We start from the raw sequence: 21926 nt of genomic DNA on the forward strand, positions 1-21926 counted from the left end.
GAAAATGCAGCTAAGGTAATAAAATGAATGATCTCATCCTAGGAAGAAGACTGAAAATTGCAGTGTTGAAAATTTCTTATGAAGTCAAGCTGCAGTGGGTCATAAAAATTGATGTGTTTGCTATATAGAAGAATGTTCTTTTCATAGTGCACTCCATAATACATGATGGGGGAGGACTTGCTCTCCCTCCTTCCCTCTATTTAAAACAAAAAACAAACAAAAAAAAAACAGCACACAAAACAAAAACCAACAGAAATAAATCAAAAACAGCCAACGCAACCAGAAATTCTATGATAGTAAGAAAGAAAAATGTTAGACTAGGACAGATGTTATGACCTACTTACTAAAAACTAATTTAAGTATTTCATTTGTAAAAACCTGAACTATCATTTGTCCTATGTGGCACTGAAGATATATATATATATCTAATATATATATATATGAGGAGGAAATGGCAACCCACTCCAGTGTTCTTGCCTGGAGAATCCCAGGGACAGCGGGGCCTGGTGGGCTGCCGTCTATGGGGTCACACAGAGTGAGACACGACTGAAGCGACTTAGCAGCATATATATATATATATAGCTAATAATGCAAATGGTGGCTCACAGAAGTGTTATTATTATTTTAATATGTTGGATTATTTATATTTTGCCTTCTGAAGTGTTTAAATATTTACTTCCCAGAATAAGAATTTTGTGAAAGGCACCAAGGTCACATTTTTTCTCATTTGTGTTTTTTTTCCTTTGCTGAATAAGTTTTTGTAAATAACATTCAGTTAAAATTGAAAAAGATCTCTAAGTGGAGATGTCTTATTCACTAGAATGCTTTTGAAATTCAATTTTATCTCACTGATCTTACTAATTTCATGTGAAATTCTCATTCTATAGAACTGCAGTAAGTGGCTTTCTTTGCTTTCTTCTATAATGCAAGGTACAAATGCTATGTAATTTTCATGTCAAGTTACTTTTCCTTTATAATCAGCATTTAACAATGAAATATTTTCACTTCCTTGGCAGATAAACAAATGCACTAATCTGATCTGGGTGTCTAAAAAAATGCATCCAATATTAAAAGTGAGGCCACTTATTTTTCTCTCACCTTCAACTGCCCTCAAAATCTTGATTTCTTTGGCCATCTTTAGTTATGACCTTAGAGCACCTAGTCTCTGAAATGATTATGATGTACCTTCTTTGGTATACATGTAATTGAGATTTCACACCATGAAACAGGATGAGGAATTCAAATGATCTTCCCCATGGCTACTTTTAAAAGGTTTTTTTCTTTTTTAATGTCTGAAGTTTTTAATTATCCATTTTTCCCCATTTCTATTGCCTGTGTTCTCCTGGTTCCCTAAACATATGTTTAGTCTGCCACTAAGTATTCCAACATAGATAAAATTTTGTAAGAATTTGTCCTGTAATCAGAATGGCCTGTATACCACATCTAGTTCCTCCCACCTCTGCTGGGGATAGTAAGCAGAGTAGCACTGTAGGTACTTTATGGTAAATAAATCCTTCTGAAGGCAAGCACGGAGGCAGAGAGTAAAATTTGATCTTTATCGTATGAACATGTTTTCTACCCTCATCAATTGCCACCTCTATAGTCATGCTTTCTCTCTTGGACTGTGGATTGGCAACTGAGTAGACAGCAATGTGGGTATGCCATGACCTCACACTTCCAGATGGTTGGTCCCACACTTAGAGCAAAGCATGGATAAAATAAATGGAAATTAATGGAAGACTTTAGCTTGTTTATAACTTTTATAGGAAAAATGTATTGCCCAAATCAAAATTGGGTTTTTTATATATATATATCATAGTCACTATATATGTGTATATATATGTGTATATATATATACACATATATATATACATCGTATTCACTATATATGTATATATATATACACATATATAGTGAATATGATGTCACTTATGCAGAAAATATTATTGATAAATACACACATTCCTTCCTTTATGACACGTGGTTTAGTAGCTAAGTCATGTCCAACTCTTGCGACCCCTGAACTATAGCCCCCAGGCTCCTCTCTGTCCATGGGATTCTCCAGGCAAGAATACTGGAGTGGGTTGCCATTTCCTTCTCCAGGGGATCTTCCCAACCCAGGAATCAAATCTGGGTCCCCTGCATTGCAGGTAGATGATTTACCAACTGAGCTATGAGGGAAGCCCTCCTATGACACTTACTGGGGACCTTATGACACTTACTGGGGACTAATACTAACATAAAAAGTGATTACTGAAGTTTTAACATAGAATGATTCTCTCCCTTAATTTCTAATTTGTTGCCTAGACATGAAGAATTAAAATATGTCCAAAAACAATATGAAAAACCAGTCTTCTTTTAGTCAACATCTTACATGAGAGGATCACAAATTATAATGAAGGGTCATGTAAGCTAGGAAGATAGCAAATCAAACGAACTAGCAAGATTTCCTAAGTACAAATGTTTGTGATTTTGTTCTATAATTTTTTTTAATAACAAATCATGGATAACTTCTCAAATTCTCTTAACTAAAAAAATCTATAATAAAAAGTGGACTGAAAGTGCAATATAATGCCAAAGAATACTGACAAATGCTTTTTCATCAAAATCTCTACAGCAATCAATTGACAGATCTACCATACCCTGGTCCAGAACCATTTTAAATTAAATATAATACAAGGGATTCCCAAAGGCCTTGCACCTAGCATGTGCCCTGTTGTATGAGAAAATCAGTATACTCATTCTTCCTTTGCTTTACTGGAAGCTTTCCATCAATTCAAGAAGTCTATTCTTACCCATAATCCCTAAGACATCTGCCAAGTAGGAAAGTTATGCTGTTAACTGTGAAGTGTCATGGAGAACAGTAAACACTGCTATTCTCATATCACAGAGTTTCATGTTCATTATAAATAGACTTTAGAAAGAATGCAATTTCTGAGTAGAGAATGCTGACATATTATTTATAATTGTTCTAAATATATGATTTCATTGTTTATTAATTTCCATGCTGGGAATAGTAGTGTAACCTGTATTTTTTTTAAATGGGATTTTCAAAGGTGCTTTCTCATCAGTCCTTTCATAGGCAAAACCAGGATTTTATAGATTATGTATATCCATGATTATATAAAAAAGTGGCCCACAAAAACATCTCAAATTGTATGTAACAATGCCATAAGCATATTATTGAATATGCTTGAAAGTTTGATTCTCACTAGCCTTTTAAAAGTAGCTACTGAAAATGTTTTCTTCATGAAACATGGGGTTCTTAAGGCAGGAATACTGAAGTGATTTGCCATTCCCTTCTGCAGGGGACCACATTTTGTCAGAATTCTCCACAATGACCGGTCCATCTTGGGTGGCCCTACACAACATGGCTCATGGTTTCACTGAGTTAAACAAGGCTGTGGTCCATGTGATCAGATTGATTAGTTTTCTATGATTGTGGTTTTCATTCTGTGTGCCCTCTGATAGATAATATAAGAGACTTACTGAAGCTTTCTGATGGGAGAGACTGACTGAGGGAAAAACTGGGTCTTGTTCTGATAGGCAGGGCCATGCTCAGTAAATCTTTAATCCAATTTTCTGTTGATGGGCTGAAGAAGCTGAAGTTGAATGGTTCTGTGAAGACCTACAAGACCTTCAGGAACTAATACCCCCAAAGATGTCCTTTTCATTATAGGGAACTGGAATGCAAAGTAGGAAGTGAAGAAATACCTGGAGTAACCAGCAAATTTGACCTTGGAGTACTGAATGAAGTAGGGCAAGGGCTAATAAGAATTTTGAGAAGAGAATACCCTGGTCATAGCAAACACACTTTTCCAACAACACAAGAGAATATGATACACATGGACATCACCAAATGGTCAACCAAAATCAGATTGATTATATTCTCTGCAGCCAAAGATGGAGATGCTCTATACAGTCAGCAAAAACCAGACTGGGAGTTGACTATGGCTCAAATCATGATCGCTTTATTGCCAAATTCAGACTTAAAATGAAGAAAGTAGAGAAAACCACTAGACCATTCAGGTATGACCTATATCAAATCCTTTACAATTATACAGTGAAAGTGGCAAACAGATTCAAGGGATTTGATCTGATAGACAGAGTGCCTGAAGAGCTGTGGACAGAGGTTCATGACATTGTACAGGAGGCAGTGATCAAGACCATCCCCAAGAAAAATAAATGTGAAGAGGCAAAATGGTTGTCAGATGAGGTCTTACAAACAGCAGTAAAAATGAAGAGAAATGAAAGGCAAAGGATAAAGGAAAGATAAACCTATTTGAATGCAAGGTCTAAAGAATAGCAAGGAGAGATAAGAAAGCCTTCCTCAGTGATCAATGCAAAGAAATAGAGGAAAACAATAGAATGGGAAAGACTAGAGATCTCTTCAAGAAAATTAAAGTTACCAAGGGAACATTTCATGAAAAGATAGGAACAATAAAGGACAGAAATGGCATGGACCTAACAGAAGCAGAAGATATTAAGAAGAGGTGGCAAGAATACATAGAAGAAGTATACAAAAAAGATCTTCATGACCAGGATAATCACGATGGTGTGATCAATCACCTAGAGCCAGACATCCTGGAATGTGAAGTCAAATGGGCCTTAGGAAGCATCACTATGAACAAAGCTAGTAGAGGTGATGGAATTCCAGTTAAGCTATTTCAAATCCTGAAAGATGATGCTGTGAAAGTGCTTTATTCAATATGCCAGCAAATTTGTAAAACTCTGCAGTGGCCACAGGACTGGAGAAGGTTAGCTTTCATTCCAATCCCAGAGAAAGACAATGCCAAGGAATGCTCAAACTACTACACAATGGCACTCATCTCACATGCTAGCAGAGGAGTGTTCAAAATCCTCCAAGCCAGGGTTCCACAGTATGTGAACCATGAACTTCCAGCTGGTCAATTGGTTTTAGAAAAGGCAGAGGAACCAGAGATCAAATTTCCAACATCTGTTGGATCATCAAAAAAGCAAGAGAGTTCCAAAAAGCATCCATTTCTGCTTTATTGACTATGCCAAAGCCTTTGACCATGTGGATCACAACAGACTGTGGAAAATTCTTCAAGAGTTGGGAATACCAGACCACCTGACCTACCTCTTGAGAAATATGTATGCAGGTCAGGAAGCAACAGTTAGAACAGGACATGGAACAGACTGGTTCCAAATCAGGAAAGGAGTATGTCAAGACTGTATATTGTTACCCTGCTTATTTAACTTACATGCAGAGTCCATCATGAGAAATGCCAGACTGGATGAAGCACAAGCTGGAATCAAGATTGTCGGAAGAAATATCAATAACCTCAGATACGCAGATTACACCATGCTTATGGCAGAAAGTGAAGAAGAACTAAAGAGCCTCTTGATGAAGGTGAAAGAGGAGAGTGAAAAGTTGGCTTAAAACTCAACATTCAGAAAACGAAGATTATGGCATCTGCTCCCATCTCTTAATGGCAAATAGATGGGGAAACAATGGAATCAGTGAGAGACTTTATTTTTAGGGCTTCAAAATCACTGCAGATGGTGACTGCAGCCATGAAATTAAAAGATGCTTGCTCCTTGGAAGAAAAGCTATGACCAACCTAGACATCACATTAAAAAGCAGAGACGTCACTTTGCCAAAAAGGTCCATCTAATCAAAGCTGCGGTTTTTCCAGTAGTCATGTATGGATGTGAGAGTTGGACTATAAAGAAAGCTGAGCACCAAAAAAATTGATGCTTTTGAACTGTGGTGTTGGAGAAGACTCTTGAGAGTCCCTTGGACTGCAAGGAAATATAACCAGTCCATCCTAAAGGAAATCAGTCCTGAACATTCATTGGAAGGACTGATGCTGAAACTCCAATACTTTCGCCACCTGATGCGAAGAACTGAGTCGTTTGAAGAGACCCTGACATTGGTAAAGATTGAAGGTGGGAGGAGAAGGGAATGACAGAGGATGAGATGGTTGGATGGCATCACCAGCTCTATGGACATGAGTTTGAGTAAGCTCTGGGAGTTGGTGATGGACAGAGAAGCCTGGTGTGCTGCAGTCCATGGGATTTCAAAGGACTGAGCAACTGAACTGAACTGAAAGAAACATGAATACAATTCTCCCCATACATTTTAAACTGCTTTGTCTACTACTGCATAATGTATTATTTTTATAGAAAAATTTATATTAGTGAAATGTTGAATTCTTTGAGAAAAAATAAATGATAATATGCTCACGACTCTCCTACTGTGGGGGTTTTCCACAGTAGTAAAAGCAATTTTTTTTTTCTTTCAAGTTGAAAGCAACATAATTAAAAAATCATAGTTATTTTTGCACCTTTTTATAGGTCAAACATCTGTATGGTATAACTGTGTTTGAAGACTACTTATATGCAACTGATGCTGATAACTTCAACATCATAAGGATAAACCGATTTAATGGTAGTGATATTCATTCATTAATTAAAATGGAAAATGCTAAAGCAATCCGAATCTATCAAAAAAGAATTCAACCAACAGGTAAGATTCCAAGACTTCTTCATAGCCGTCATAATGGTGAATTGAATGGAGATATGACTCTTGTGCCTTTGTGTGGTGTCAAAGTGGGTGAGCCATAAATTCTGTTTTGATAGCAAAAATGTACATGTCTACATGATAAAATATAATAGAGCTCCCTTCCAAAGTCTAAATGACAAATTGTTCAGTTCCTAGTGGATCATTTCTACAGCCATAGAATTGAAATGATGGCTGGATTTAAATTCAGGAAGGAACGTTCACTCTTGATGTATGTATACAGAAAACTCAGATGCTGAGATGCTAGAGTTTTTATTTTATCATTCTAGGAGACAACCTTCAAGTCAGGTGACTTTCTTGCAGTATCTGTCTAGTTTTTATTTCAGTCACTTGGGGGTCTCTTGATTAACTTCCCAACCATTCCTTAACACAAGTTAATTCAAAATAATTTTTACCAAGAAGGCTGCAACATTGCTAAGTATCCCTGAAAAATTATTTTGCATTGTAAGTTAATGATGCTTGTTCATCAATACAATGTAGGCTCAATTATATAGAGAATAATGTAACATACAAAACTACCACCTGACTTTTCATTATCTTTTTGTGCTTCAAATTAAAACTAATTTAGAATTATTTATCTATTAACATAAATTCAATTTAGGCAAAGTATTGTTACACATATGTTTACAGGAAATTCAGACTTGGGATTCTGTAGATAAAGGTTTAAATTTGGTCTTATTAATTTACCAATTATTTTTTGATCATTTATTAATACTATGTGCCAGGAACTATTTTATGTACATTGAGAATACAGCTGAGTAAAACAGACTAAAACATTATTTCCCTTATAAGATTTGCATTGTTTCAAAAAAAAATACATAATATTTTTCTTTTAGAGTAAGTAAATTATTATATTAGAAGATAATAAGTGCTATGGAGAGAGAGAAAGTAGATGAGTGTCATGAATAGGATTAGTTTACAATTTTATATTTAATGATCAGAGGAAATTGCATTGAAAGATAAAATTGCATGAAGACTCGGAGTAATTAAAGAAGAGAGACAGGTAGAAAGATCAGTCAGCTCAGTTGTGTCCAACTCTTTGTGTCCCCATGGGTTGCAGCAGCTCAGGCTTCCCTGTCCATCACCAACTCCCAGAGCTTGCTTAAATTCACGTCCATCAAGTTGGTAATGCCACCCAACCATCTTACCCTCTGTGGTCCCCTTCTCCTCCTGCTGTCAATCTTTCCCAGCATTGGGTCTTTTCCAGAGAGTCCGTTCTTCACATCAGGTGGCCAAAGTATTGGAGCTTCCGTGAGGAAGAGCATGTTTGGATAGTGGATAGTTCAGTGAGCAGTAAGGAGACCCATATGTCTGAAGAAGAGCAAACACAAGGAAGAGAAGCAGGCAATTAAGTTGGAAAAATGAAGGAGAACAGTAACTAGTAGAGCCCCGCAGACAGTTATAAAAAAGTTTGCTTATACTTTGCATGACATGGAGAGTCCTTAGGTAGAGAGTCTCAAAACCTGACTTAGTTTTTAAAGAAACCAGTAGGGTTGCTGTGTTGACCGTAGGCTATGGGGAACAAAGATGGAAGGTTAGAGATGACAGTGGATTGGACCAAGATGGTAGCAGTGACGGTGGTGAAAAGTAGACTGCGGATATACTTGAAGGTATAACCAACAGGCTTTCCTGATGAATTTGATATGAGTTGTACATTTAAAAGAGAGACAAAGGTGATGACAGTGTGTTGAGCTGAGTAATTGGAATTACCAAGTTATTTTTGAGATTTAGGAAAACTAAGTTTGGAGCTAGTTGGGCGCAAATAACATATATATACACACACATATTATTTTGAGTGCCTGTCATAAATTCAGGAGGAGATATCAAGAAGCTATTTGAATATACAAGACTGGATTTCAGGGGAAAGTCCTAGCTAGACATAGCAATTGAGCATCATTGGCATATACATGACAATTTTTTTACTTTTAAAAGAAAGTAAAATGGATGTGATCACCAAGGAAGTAACTATATATTGGCCATTGGATTTAACAGTGTGAAGCTTGTAGGGATCAGACAAGTGCAATTTTGTGGTGAGGAGAATGTCTGGTTAGAACAGATCTGAGAAAGGAAAGAAATAAATTGTACAAAATGAGCATGGATAACTTTGAAAAGTATTGATATTAGATGAAGCAGGGAAATGGGGAGCTGATTAAAGGGTTGCTTGGGAATTAAGATTAAAAGTAGTATTTTCCCTCCAAGATGCAGAAGCAATGGCAGATTTATATGCTGATGGGCATGATCCAAAGGAGAGAGCAAAAGTAGTGAAGAAAGTGAAAAAGTGCAGACTTGCTAATTAGCTGACAAAAGATGTTCTCTAGTGTAGAAATGGGGTGTGATTGGAAAGTAAAAGCAATGCTTTTGGGCAAAACAGATAGTTAAACTACACTACAGCTATCTTTTCATTTGTAGAATGTGGAACATAAAAAGCATAGCATAGTTTTCAAAAGCACATAAGTTTTAATATTAGAAAAAAATTATCGTATTATTCATCACAATTCCAAGTGGTGATTAAAAAGAAATGTACTTACAATCATATAAAAATCTTACTGATTTTATTCCTTTTTTCTTTGACCTGTGTTTCTTTTTCTCATCTTCTCCGCCTAGTGCTTTTCCTATTTTTTTTTTTGTTTTGTTTTGTTTGTCTCTAATTTCTACACTCATGAAATATTCTACTATTCCATAATACCTACATGCAAACTCAACCTTCTCCTTTAACAGTTACAATGCACACACACACACACACAATTCATGTGTGGGAAGGTTCTCCAAATGACAATGAACACAAAATTGAAAAAAAAAAATGAATTCAGCACTTCTCAATAAAGGTGATCACTGAATCACATTTATTCTAGTTTAGTATGCTTGTGTGCTTAGTCATTCAGTCATGTCCAACTCTTTGCGATCCTCTGTCCATGGGATTTTGCAGGGAAGAATACTGAAGTGAGTTTCCACAACAAACTGTGGAGATTTTTTAAAGAGATGGGACTATCAGACCACCTGACCTGTCTCCTGAGAAGTCTGTATGCTGGTCAAGAAGTAGCAGTTAGAACCGGAAGGAGTACATCAAGGCTCTGTATTGTCACCCTGCTTATTTAACTTCTATGTAAAGTACATCATATGAAATGCAGGACTGGATGAAGCACAAGCTGGAATCAAGATTGCTGGGAGAAATATCAATAACCTTAGATACGCAGATTACACCACCCTTACAGCAGAAAGTGAAGAAGAACTGAAGAACCTCTTGAAAGTGAAAGAGGAGAATGAAAAAGTTGGTTAAAACTCAACATTAAAAAGACCAAGATCATGGCATCTGGTCCCATCACTTAATGGCAAATAGATGGGGAAACAATAGAAACAGAGACTATTTTTTTGCACTCCAAAATCATGGCAGATGGTTACAGCAGCTGTGAAATTAAAAGACACTTGCTCCTTGGAAGAAAAGCTATGCCAAATATAGATAGCATATTAAAAAGCAGAGACATTACTTTGCTGATAAGGGTCCATTTATTCAAAGCTATGGTTTTTCCAGTAGTCATGTATGGATGTGAGAGTTGGACCATAAAGAAAGCTGAGCACCGAAGAATTGATTCTTTTGCACTGTTTTGTTGGAGAAGACACTTGAGAGTCTCTTGGACTGCAAGGAGATCAAACCAGTCAATGCTAAAGGAAATAGCTGAAATTCTAATACTTTGGCCTGATGCGAAGAACTGACTCATTTGAAAAGACCCTGATACTGGGAAAGATTGAAGGCAGGAGGAGAAGGGGACCACAGAGGATAAAATAGCTGGATGGGATCACCAACTCAATGAACATGAGATTGAGCAAGCTCCAGGAGTTGGTGATGGACAGCAAAGCCTGGCGTGCTATAGTACATGGGCTTGCAAAGAGTCAGACACTTAGCAGGGTCAGTCAGTCAGTCACTAAGTCTAATAGTGGATTATTTCAGAAGAAATCCTTTTCTGCTTTAACTACGAACTGGGGTTATTTTAGCAGTATTTTTTTGTATTTGTCACAGATATGTATTTTTTTTAAGTGTGATAAACATGTACCAAAAAATCATGTTACTTTTATTTGGTTTGCATGTTCACAGGTTAGATTAATATAAAAGCATTTTACCTCTTACAATTTTTTTTAAGGTAGCCTTAGGAGTATTTGGGCAAATCCCTACCTTTCATGGGGTTTAAACTCTTTTCCAATTGATTATGATATGATATAGTTGGGTAGATAGATTATTTGTCTAGAATTCCCTCTTATGTGCTGTCAAAGTTTCAACATACTGATGCATGTAATTATATCTCCTTTGGAGAATTTCAAGCATGCTGTTTTTCATTTGTTGTAGTCAGAAGCCATGCGTGTGAAGTGGATCCATATGGAATGCCAGGGGGATGTTCACACATCTGTCTTCTCAGCAGCAGTTACAAAACACGGACCTGTCGCTGCAGGACTGGCTTCAACTTGGGAAGTGATGGCAGGTCATGCAAAAGTATGTTATTGAAAATCAAACATTTGCCAGCAGCTAATGCTTCAGAGCAGGATTCTTAGTATTAATTAGGAGCATCAACGTCAGTTAAATGTGAGCTATCACCAGGTCAAATTCGCTGTGAAATGTATACTAGACATTTTTCTCAAAATCAATATTTAGGTTTATTTTTTCTTTTGTATGTGCATGCTAATGTGAATGAGAAACCTAATTGGACTGTAGAGTCACTAAATTTATGGATCTTTGGGAAACATACTTTAGGAAATCCTTTCCTTAATTACCTAAAAAATGTTTGTGATCTAATGAGCCTCAATTATTGGTTGGCCAGATTTTCTCTTTTCGGAACCAAGATGCTGCTTCTAATAATAGATGTGTTGTTTAGTCCAACAGAAATCCACATAAAGTAATACTTCACCTTACCAGCATTGGGGGGTGAAATTTATTTTATTATTTCGTTTTCCATGTAACCAGAGCTATACTAATTAAATATTAATCTTTTTAATAATTTTGTTGAAAAGCTTTCTAGTAGCTAGACCTTTGTTTTATTTCTTATATATGCCAAAAAATTTCATTGTTCTTAATTGTTCACAATCAGATATAGTATTAATGTTCCTCATAGAGATGGTATCCATGTCGAGACTATCAGTCTATTTCCCAAATACCATAATTTTTAAGGTTATGATGTTTGCTTTTTACAGTGTATATTTAATTGTTCTTAACTTTTGTTAAGTTTAAATTTTGCACAAGTATAATTAAGGTCTTCATAATCAGATATAATATTAATATCCCTCATAGAAATGGTATCCATGTTGAGATTAACAGTCTTTAAATGTTTTCCCAAAACCATATTTTTTTATGTTTATCTCTCTTTCATCATGACCTTTTTTTTCTGTCTGTTCTCTGTTTCTGTGGTCACTGTCCTGCCATCTCTTTCTTTCTTGCCATTGGCTTGCTAAAGATGGTGAGATGAGACCTCTAAATTTATTATAATTTTAAATCTAAGTGGCTAGAATTCATAGCATAAGTACTGTTAAATTAAGAACCCAAAAGGCTTAACTGTGATAAAATATATGCATTTTTGTACTGTTTAAAATTTCTAACTTTATAGCAAATGCTAGGAATATTATAGTGACACCAACTCTGATGTTCACGAAGTCCTCTAGATAATTGAGGACACTGTGTCCGAAGCCTCAAGATAGGAGATGTGTGTGTGTGTGTGCATGTGTGTGTGTGTGTGTAACCAGCCTTTAAGCCACTCTGGTCACCACTTGGAAAGTGATGGCATGTTATACAAAAATATAAACATGCACACTTATGCATATATAAATATACATGCATGTGTAGGTGTGCATATACATGTTTGTTATATGGGAAAACCAAACCAAAAGCCCCTCTTCCTTTCCTCTTGATATACATGAAAGAAAAAGACTGATGTGGAAAAGTTGCGTCGTGTTAAGTCGCTTCAGTCAGGTTCGACTCTTTGTGACTCTGGACTGTAGCTCTCCCGGCTCCTCTGCCCATGGAATTTTCCAGGCAAGAATACTGGAGTTGGTTGCCATTTCCTCCTTCAAGGGATCTTTCCAACTCAGGAATCCAACAGCCTCCTTTATGTCTCCTGAATTGGCAGGTGCATTCTTTATCAGTAGTGCTCCTGGGAAGCCCTCAATCATGGTAAATTAAATTAACATTTAAATGAATAGAAACAATAATATCTATTTTAAGCAGAAAGAATCAAACACAAATAGATAGGTACTTAAAAAATCATTGAGGTGCCTGAAGCAACAGCTTCTAGACTGACTCAGGGATTTTCCTTTTATAGCCACCACAGATTAGCCTGGCTTAAGCTGAAACATCTACCACCATCAGAAGCTAGGGCATCAGGAGGCCACCAATGGCAATGATAACTTCAAAAACACCATTTTAGCTGAGTTCTACTGACTAAGAAGTTTGCAACATAACTATTAGCTTCAGAAATTCAATATACTGGCAAACAAAACAAAGCACAATCAAAAGAAGCCTTTTTCCTTGCCACTTGATATACACAATAGAAGATTAATGTAGAAAAATTCAGTTTCTCCATTAGATGAATACCAGCAGAAGCAGCCAAATATGGTCTCATTTTCACATTCCAAACTCAAGTTAGTATATCTTGTACTAATTCAACTTGGATTTAGGTACTTAAATAAAAATTAGAGCCATGGCTATATTAGTGTCTGAGGAGTGTAATTTTTAGTTTTCAATTGTTTATAATAGAAGAAAACACATTAGAAGAAAGTTAAAGTACCCAGTGATTGAAAAAAAAAAAAAAAACAAACAAACTGAATAAAACAATAGGAAAACAGTTACCATTTTTGTTTAAAATATGCATGTACATGTACACACGTATTAAACTGATTAGGTCTACTGATTACTAATTAATGCATCAATTAAAAATAAATATATGTTAGCAGAAATAAATGTTAGCAAAAATGAGTATTGAGAAACCAGTGTTCTTATGCATCACTAATAGAACTGGAAAATCTATATATAATATAATATAATATATTATATATTATAAATTGATATCACTATTGGAAAGACATTTGATAATACATACAAAAGACACCAAACTGATAACATCCTTTAGCATCTACTTTTGACTAAAGAAATCCATTGTAAATGCATGTGTGATAACAAAACCCCAGAAACCATCTAAATATCCTACAATAGGTAAGGAGCTGACTATATTATATTGCCTCTCTAACAATATACTGCCATTGATACTGCCTCTCTAACATGATACTGCCATTGAAAAGAATGTTTTGAAGATCTTTTAATAACAGAAAAAAGTATTGTTAAGTTTTTTTAAGCGCTAAAATGCATACTTAAGATCCCATTTAAAAAATAAAGTATTCATATAATGTTGGTAGGAAATTCACAGGAATGTTAATTTTCAGAAGAATTTACTTTTTAATAGTGTACAATGATATTGTTTTAAAAAAATAAAAAGAAAGGTAAACACTGAGTGGTTGTAAGAGTAATGAGGAAGAAGAGGGCTGTTAATATTGTTCAACCAGTAATTCCAGTTCTGGAAATATATACTAAGGGATCATCTAAGAAAATATATAAAATACCAGGTTGAAAAACTGCATATCTAAGTGTTATTATAATAGGAAGATAAAACCAACTGAGGAATGATTTGACAAATTATCATATATTAGACTGACCCTACTTAAGAAATGTTAAGACTTAATGGATCAACATAGAATATAATTTTAATGCTAACAGTAATAAAAACAGAATGCAAAAGTATCCTCTTCTTACTAGTGTGCATTAGAAAAATAGCTAGATAAATTAAAAATAGTCACACAGAGGCATATAATATATCCATGAAAATGAATAAGAACTATAACAAGCAGAGATGAATATCAAGTATATAATAATAAAATCAACTCATAGCACACATGCAGTTCAAACATGCAAAAGTCAAACTATCTACTGTTGAGAAATACAAACAACTTATGTGCCAAAACTTCTAAAAATTACATGATAAACAATATCCATATTATTGTATATAACCAGAGAAATTGGTTGTCTCTGGGATGGAAAGGAATAGATTTTGGGACATGTGCATGCATTCTAACATCCTGGAGATATTCTTAAGATCTGTGCTAGATACATGAGATATGTTTTAGTTTTATTCTTTAAATATTAAAATTATATATACTATATATTTAATATGGGCTTCCCTGGTGGCTCTGATGGTAAAGAATCTGCCTACAGTGTGGGAGACCTGGGTTCGATCCCTGGGTTGGGAAGATCCCATGGAGGAGGGCATGGCAGCCCACTGCAATATTCTTGCGTGAATAATCCCCGTGGACAGAGGATCCTGGTGGGAGTCCATGGGGTCACAAAGAGTCAGACATGACTGAGCAACTAAGCACAGCACCATATTCATTAACACTAATTTTGAAAGAAAATAAGAGAGACCATATATAAAATGATAATATAGTTTGCATTGAAGGTGTTATGTTTATGAGTACTTTGTTTTTCTTTTTTCTCCAAATTTTAATAATATAGTTACTTTAAGTTAATAGGAATTACATTTATGATATATTTATCCAAATATAATAGTCATATATCTTCAGTTTTAATGAAACTTTATATGTTTTCCTTTCTGTATGAAATTTTCCCTTCAAATTATATAACTAAACTAAGTATAATGTGCCCTACCAATAGGAGAGCCTTGCATGTAGTTTCATATAAACGTCAAAATAAGTTCATTCATTCTGTAGAAAAAAACTTCCTTGATTCTGGCATTTTAACCCAGGACACAGATTTTTGTTTTCTTTAGTTTTTGATAAAGACTGTTTTGTATGTCAGTTACTGGCAGACAGCATTAACCTCTAAAGTTCTAATTAAGATATGGAAGAAGAAGTGATGCTGTAACTGGCATTTGATTTCATTTCTTAAAGAAATAAATCACATGTTCATACAAACTAATATATTCGGTGCAAGTTATGTGATAGTGTGTGATTATTTTTGCTTCCCTTGTTAGTCTGCAATGCAAATTCTGAGTAGGGGGCATGTTTTAAATATTCTGAAGTTTTCAACATTTTCAAACATAATGAATGCTACAGTTAGTATCTACAGATGTGTTAGATAGATTATAATGAGTTGTAAAATTAAATGTGCTGGATGTTTCCATAAATGTCCATTTTACACTTACAAGTTATCAATTATTTATCATGTTTTTGCTACATAGACAGTTACAGACTGAAGAATAATTAACTTAATATAACCTATTCATGGAAGTAATTTCTGTTTGAATTAAAGTAATACAATTAGCTGGCTGGCCTTCTTACATCAAGATACATTTGGCATATTTTAGGGTTTAATTTTTGGTATTGAATTTAAAAAACACTAATTGAGCCAGTTAATTAAACAGTGGCATTATGCATTGTAAAGAAGATTAGGCAGTATCAGTTGTTTATGTTTGTAATCTTTCTTCTGCAGGACCAAAGAATGAGTTGTTCCTCTTTTATGGGAAAGGACGCCCAGGAATTGTTAGAGGAATGGACTTGAATACCAAAATAGCTGATGAATACATGATCCCCATAGAGAATCTGGTAAACCCACGTGCTTTAGATTTTCATGCAGAAACCAGTTATATCTACTTTGCTGACACCACCAGTTTCCTAATTGGCCGGCAGAAAATAGATGGCACAGAGCGAGAAACCATTCTGAAAGATGGTAAGTGACAATGCGTAACACAGATTTCAGACTGCCCACAAACAAAGCATTTTAAAGGATAAATCTAATGTCTGTCAAGCTAAATTTAAGAAGAATCCAAGTGACTGTTGATTTAAAAATATTTGTTAATTTCATTTTCTTTAGTACTAATATTTCTAATGCTTTTTTCCACATACCAGCTTATTAAAGCTTTCATTGTAAAATAGAATTGCAGTTGTCCTCTATGCTTTAAATATTATGGGAATTAAATTGAGCAATGTATCCACCTTCATGGGAAATGTAGATTTACACTTTTATGTTTACAGTGCTATACAGTAGAATATAAGATTTAACAGGACATCAGAGACTCTTTTAATACTTGGTTCTTACTAGGATATTGGTCATGTTGCTCAAAGTGCATTAAAAATATCAGTGTCCCCATTGCCATCACAATTCTTGCATAGTGTTTTTTTATTTTATAAGACATTGCATATTGAGTTCTTTAGAGTTACTCTTGAAATGTCCAATTATCTGCAGATAAATTTTTATATCTATTTTTATTATAAATATATATGTTATTGCATATATTTAAGTATATATGCATATACTTTATTAAAATCAGTGAGTTTCATGAATTGCTTTGGTTTAGAACAACCAATCAATTAACAAAATTGTATAACTTTTATATGAGTAGAAAACATCTGTAATAATCAGGCACACTATATCTTTGACAGCTAGTTACCTTTAGGCATGTTGCTAATGATTCTGGACTTCAGTTTCCTCACATGTACAGTTTGCTTACTTCTCAAATATTTAAAAGCTGCTTGATTTAAGGACATTGATCATATGCTTATTATATGAAGGACACTGTACTAGCTATCAGAGGAGATAAAATAAATGTTAAGAAATGGCTACTGTCTTCAAGGAGTTCATAATCTACCTTTGGAGATAATATAAGCATCTCCAAAATATAAAGACTTTGTAGCATTTAATTTAACAAGTTCAGAGCTGGCCCAAAGAGATGCATGATTAATGGAGAATGTCTTTGTAGTAAGAATACACAGGAAGTAAGAGATAACTTTTTTTCAAGATTTTTTTTAATGTATATATATATATATATATATTTTTTTTTTTAATTTGGCGACATTTGGTCTTAGTTGTGGCACATGGAATCTTTGTTGAACATATGAGATCTTTCACTGCGGTGCACACAGGACTCTCTGGTTGTGGCACAAAGGCATGCAGACTCGGTAGCTGCTTCCTGACAACTGGGATCATAGTCCATCACCAAAGATCAAACTTGCATCCCCTGAATTGCAAGGCTCATTCTTAACCACTGGACCATGGTGGAAGCCCCAGAGTTGTCTTTATGTGGGGATTCTCAGAGAACTTTTTTCTGAAGAAAGTGGTATTTGACCTAGAGCTTAAAGGAAGAATGTCAAAGGGAAGTGGAGGATACTTCAGCATCAGGAATCCATGAGAAAACAAAACACCAAAAAACATACCCAAGAAAGAGGATGAGAAGAACGTTAAATAGGTCACTACTGTAGGTTTAATTTACAGGTAATGATGACAGAGCAGCTGTGGATCCCAAAGGTGGTGAAATCAGAAGCCTTAAAGGTGAGGTGAAAGGGTTTGGATAGAATCCTGAAGGGGTAAGAGGAAATCATTTTTTAGCCAAGGAATAATGTGAATGAAAAGATATTTTGGAGAATCAGTCTGATAGTGGAGTAGAGTGAATCAGATAGTGGAAGAAGAGAAAAGTAGAGAAAAAGTAAAGAAAAAGTAGAGAAAAGTAGGGAAATAGACTAAAATTATTTACAGCATGAGTGGTAGTGAATGGTGGTGTCTCCTGTCTTGTAGAGGAACTGGGGACAGCCTAAGAAGATGATTCATTCACTGCATGTTCACTTTAATCCAAACCTTTAATGATAAAATGTATACCTTCTGCAAGTGACAAATGAAGTCCTAAACTGAAGAATATCCTTGTTTTTGTCTTTTTTATAGTTTACTGATTAAGGCAATATAAATTTACCATGACTTAAACACCCAAGGAGTGTCTGATTAGAGTAAAGATTTTTACTCTAAATTGAACGAGGCAGAGGCTGTCTGCCTACTTTTCTCTGAAATGCAATAACAGATACTAGGAACCTGACAATTTTAGAAGGACAATGAACTTACATATTCGAAGTACAAGCATTTGGATTGCTCTCATTTTGATGTAGACATTTTTAAGAGGGACTGAAATGTAATATAGAGGATTCTTGGTTTCTTTTCAAAAAGTGTCAGTTCCTGTGCTATGAATGAATGTTCCAGCTAACAGTTCTAACTTTGGTAACCATATCTTCTCAGTGACATTGGGGTTTTGTATATTCTTCCACAGCAGCAGAGGTCAACTCAAATAGCTGTTTGACTGCCAGGCATGTTCTGTACAGTGTCTACAGTGTTGCGTTGGCAGCAGGAAGGTTATAAAAGCATTTTGTTGATTGTCATACCTGAATATATATTCAGCATCTTGATAATCCTAGAGAAGGTATAGCTTAATATCATTTTTGTTAGTTTATATTATTTCTTATCAGTAAGGAGAATAATAATAGACATTATGCTACAAGATTAGCATGTCAGAACAGAACTTACATTTGGCAAATGAAAACTTGTGATTCTTGGGAATCGGAAAAGTTAAGTTCTGTATGTGTTCACTCATTTAACTAGATTGTCTACCAACTAACCTGAAGACTGAGAACTAATGCTTGGTTTGACAAATGATTTTGTAAGCTTAATAGAAATTCTGAGTCTTAGATAAATTTGTACAGTTCAAAGTACTAGGCTTCATGATTTTGCTGATTTTACATCAAACGTAAACATCTTGGTCATATCCTCTACAAGCTCAGATTCTTTGTATATAAGGAAAAAAAAACAGCACTTCAAGGAAAATACATATCTTTATTCATTTTTTGGATTTTGTTTTTATCTTATTTTATTGAAAACTACCTAAATGTGACATACCTTATAGTCTTAGTGTAATATTGTGAATTAAAACAGTATATAGTTAAATAAGTAAGAAAGCAAAACTTACCCATTTGAGGTATTTGCAAATATCTCAATAATTATGGAAAATATCTATGAAATGAAGACATATTAGTGATTAAAAAAATATAGACTTTCTATAAGGACAAAATATTTACCAGTCTTTATTTTGTTTTACTCTTCATTATTTTTGCCAAATTCTGGTAGCATTTATACTCTTGATCTCTTTTAGTTAATTACTAGATTTATTTATTTGTCTGGTCAATGAATATTCATTGACTGCCTTCTCTGAACCAGGTGCTGTTAGAACACCTGTGTTGTAACACCTGTGATGGGAATGCTGCAGTAAATAGCTTGAAGCTTCATATTTAGTTACATCCAAGTGGTGAAAAATAGATATTAAATAAACACATAAATGAACAAGATAATAATAAATGTTCTAAAAAAATAAAAAGATATCAACAGGAAGCAAAAATAGATGAAATGGACAGATAATTGAGATTAGTCATTCTTTGGGCTTCCCTTGCGGCTCAAATGGTAAAGAATCCGCCTGTAATACGGGAGACCTGAGTTTAATCCCTGGGTCGGGGAGATCCCCTGGAGAAGGGAATGGTACCCACTACAATATTCTGGCCTGGAGATCCCCTGGAGAAGGGAATGGATACCGACTCCAGTATTCTGGCCTGGAGAATTCCATGGACTGTATAGTTCATGGGGTTGCAAAGAGTCAGACAGTTACCAAAAGAGTCGGTCCATTACAGTCATTCTGTTAACTGAATTAGGTTTTATGAACCCTCACTTGAACCTCAACCCAACCCAGCCCACTGCCTCAGTGGGGAGTGTTCTTCTCCCATTTGGATCTGCACAGTCAAAAATGAAACTTAAGCTGAGATTGAAGCAACACAATCATTATTCAATTTCCAGAGAATGGAAGTTAATCACAAATCAACTTCTTGCCCAAAAGGCTTTTTTTTAATTAATTGTTTTTAATTGGAGGATAATTGTTTTACAATATTGTGTTGGGCTTTGCTGTACAGCAACATGAATCAGCCTTAGGTATGTGCTTGCCCCTCCCTCCTGTACCTCTCTCCCACCTCCCACCCCATTCCACTCCTCTTAGGTTGTCACAGAGTACCAGGTTTGAGCTCACCCAGGGGACAATTAGGGCAAGATTTTAAGGATAAGGCTAACGAGGGGGAAGCATATGTACTGGTTTTGTGGGAATAGGTGGGTTCTTCCTGGAATTAGGGTGTTATTCTTTTCTATCCTTGAATGGTCCTCTGGTCTCTCTCGGCTGGAAGTGGCTCACATTATCATGGACAGACAGGGGTCTTACAAATACAAGATGAAATGCAGGGTGACGTTTGTCTCACTTTTGAAGTTGAACCAGTTTGCAACAGTTTTCTTATCGTGGGACTCTTGTTTCTATGCTATGAACAACTAGAGGGTATGGTTAGTTGTGATTTTCTGCAAAGTTTTCTGGAGGGAAGGCTTCCCAGGTAGAGCTAGTGGTAAAGAATCTGCCTGACAATGCAGGAGATATAAGAAATATTGGTTTGTTCCCTGGGTTGGGAAGATCCCCTGGGAGATGGCATGGCAACCCGCTCCAGTATTCTTGCCTGGAGAATCCCATGGACAGAGGAGCCTGGTGGGCTAAAGTCCATGGGATCACAAAGAGTCAAACATGACTGAAGGGACTTAGCACACATGCATGCACTGGGAGGGTGGGCCTGGGGTATGATTCCAGGGCAATAGCCTTGGTAACAATTCTTATGGATATAATCATTACTTTCTCTAACAGAACAAGACAAATGTTCTTTATAAGATTGAATTAATGTTTATCTTCTTGGTGTCTTATCCAAGATTCATTTTTCATGGCAGAATAAATTAGAATTTCTAGAAGAAAGGGAAAATATGAAAATGATAACTTAGTATTCAATTTATAATTGCATATACTCCATTAGTGCAGTGCTTGTTTTTAAGCTATGTAAGTTAATTCTACTGGGATATGTATATTCAAATAGAAGGCATGTTAAACTAATCTTTCACATTGTTTCATAACTTTAAAGTATATTAAAACAAAACCACTCAAAACCTTTTTCCTGAGTTTGAAAGTTATTAATGCCTGCAGCTACAACAGAAAAACTGTAGTTTCAATAGCTCCCATAATTAAACTGTAGCCTTGAGGTCACCAAGTTTGTGTTAATTTGTAATAATAGCCACAGGAACTAATGCAAAGCCTATGCTCTTAGCACTTTGTTATTCTGACCTTACATATTAATACTTCTTAAGGTAGATTCTACTTGATTGAGATCTGGAGTGAGTAGACATCTCTACACCTCAGAGTCTTCCTTTAGCTGAAGACAGGATCCATTAAGTTAGAGAACAGTTAATAACTTCGGGCAGCATGTAAGATAGGCTTTCTTTTTTGATAGGAGTAGAAATGTAGCCATGAGGCAGAGGAGACAGTCTCTCTGGCAAAACATCTTCCAGTTGATGTGTTTAAATCTGTGGCATACAATCAAATTATCAAAGGGTGTATTTATGTGATTTTTTGTGATTGCTTGTCCAGCATCTGAAGGGTTAAACTGTATTCTTCACTCAGTCTCATCTCCAGTGTCTCCATACTGCTCTGGAGTATTTTAGAATCCAACAGTTCAT

The 21926-nt window shown here is 35.3% G+C and overlaps 1 protein-coding gene across 1 annotated transcript in view; it reads left to right on the forward strand.

The window, feature by feature from the left end:
* Positions 1-21926, forward strand: part of LOC132343034 (low-density lipoprotein receptor-related protein 1B-like) — a 1281806-nt gene that overhangs the window by 1220153 nt on the left and 39727 nt on the right. The window contains exons 9-11 of the mRNA XM_059878471.1: positions 6322-6493; positions 10887-11030; positions 16023-16259. Coding sequence (XP_059734454.1) covers positions 6322-6493; positions 10887-11030; positions 16023-16259 — 553 coding nt within the window. The remainder of the gene's footprint in view (positions 1-6321; positions 6494-10886; positions 11031-16022; positions 16260-21926) is intronic.

Source organism: Bos taurus, chromosome 2 (assembly GCF_002263795.3).
Source record: "Bos taurus isolate L1 Dominette 01449 registration number 42190680 breed Hereford chromosome 2, ARS-UCD2.0, whole genome shotgun sequence".
In the NCBI taxonomy this organism is placed as follows: Eukaryota; Metazoa; Chordata; class Mammalia; order Artiodactyla; family Bovidae; genus Bos; species Bos taurus.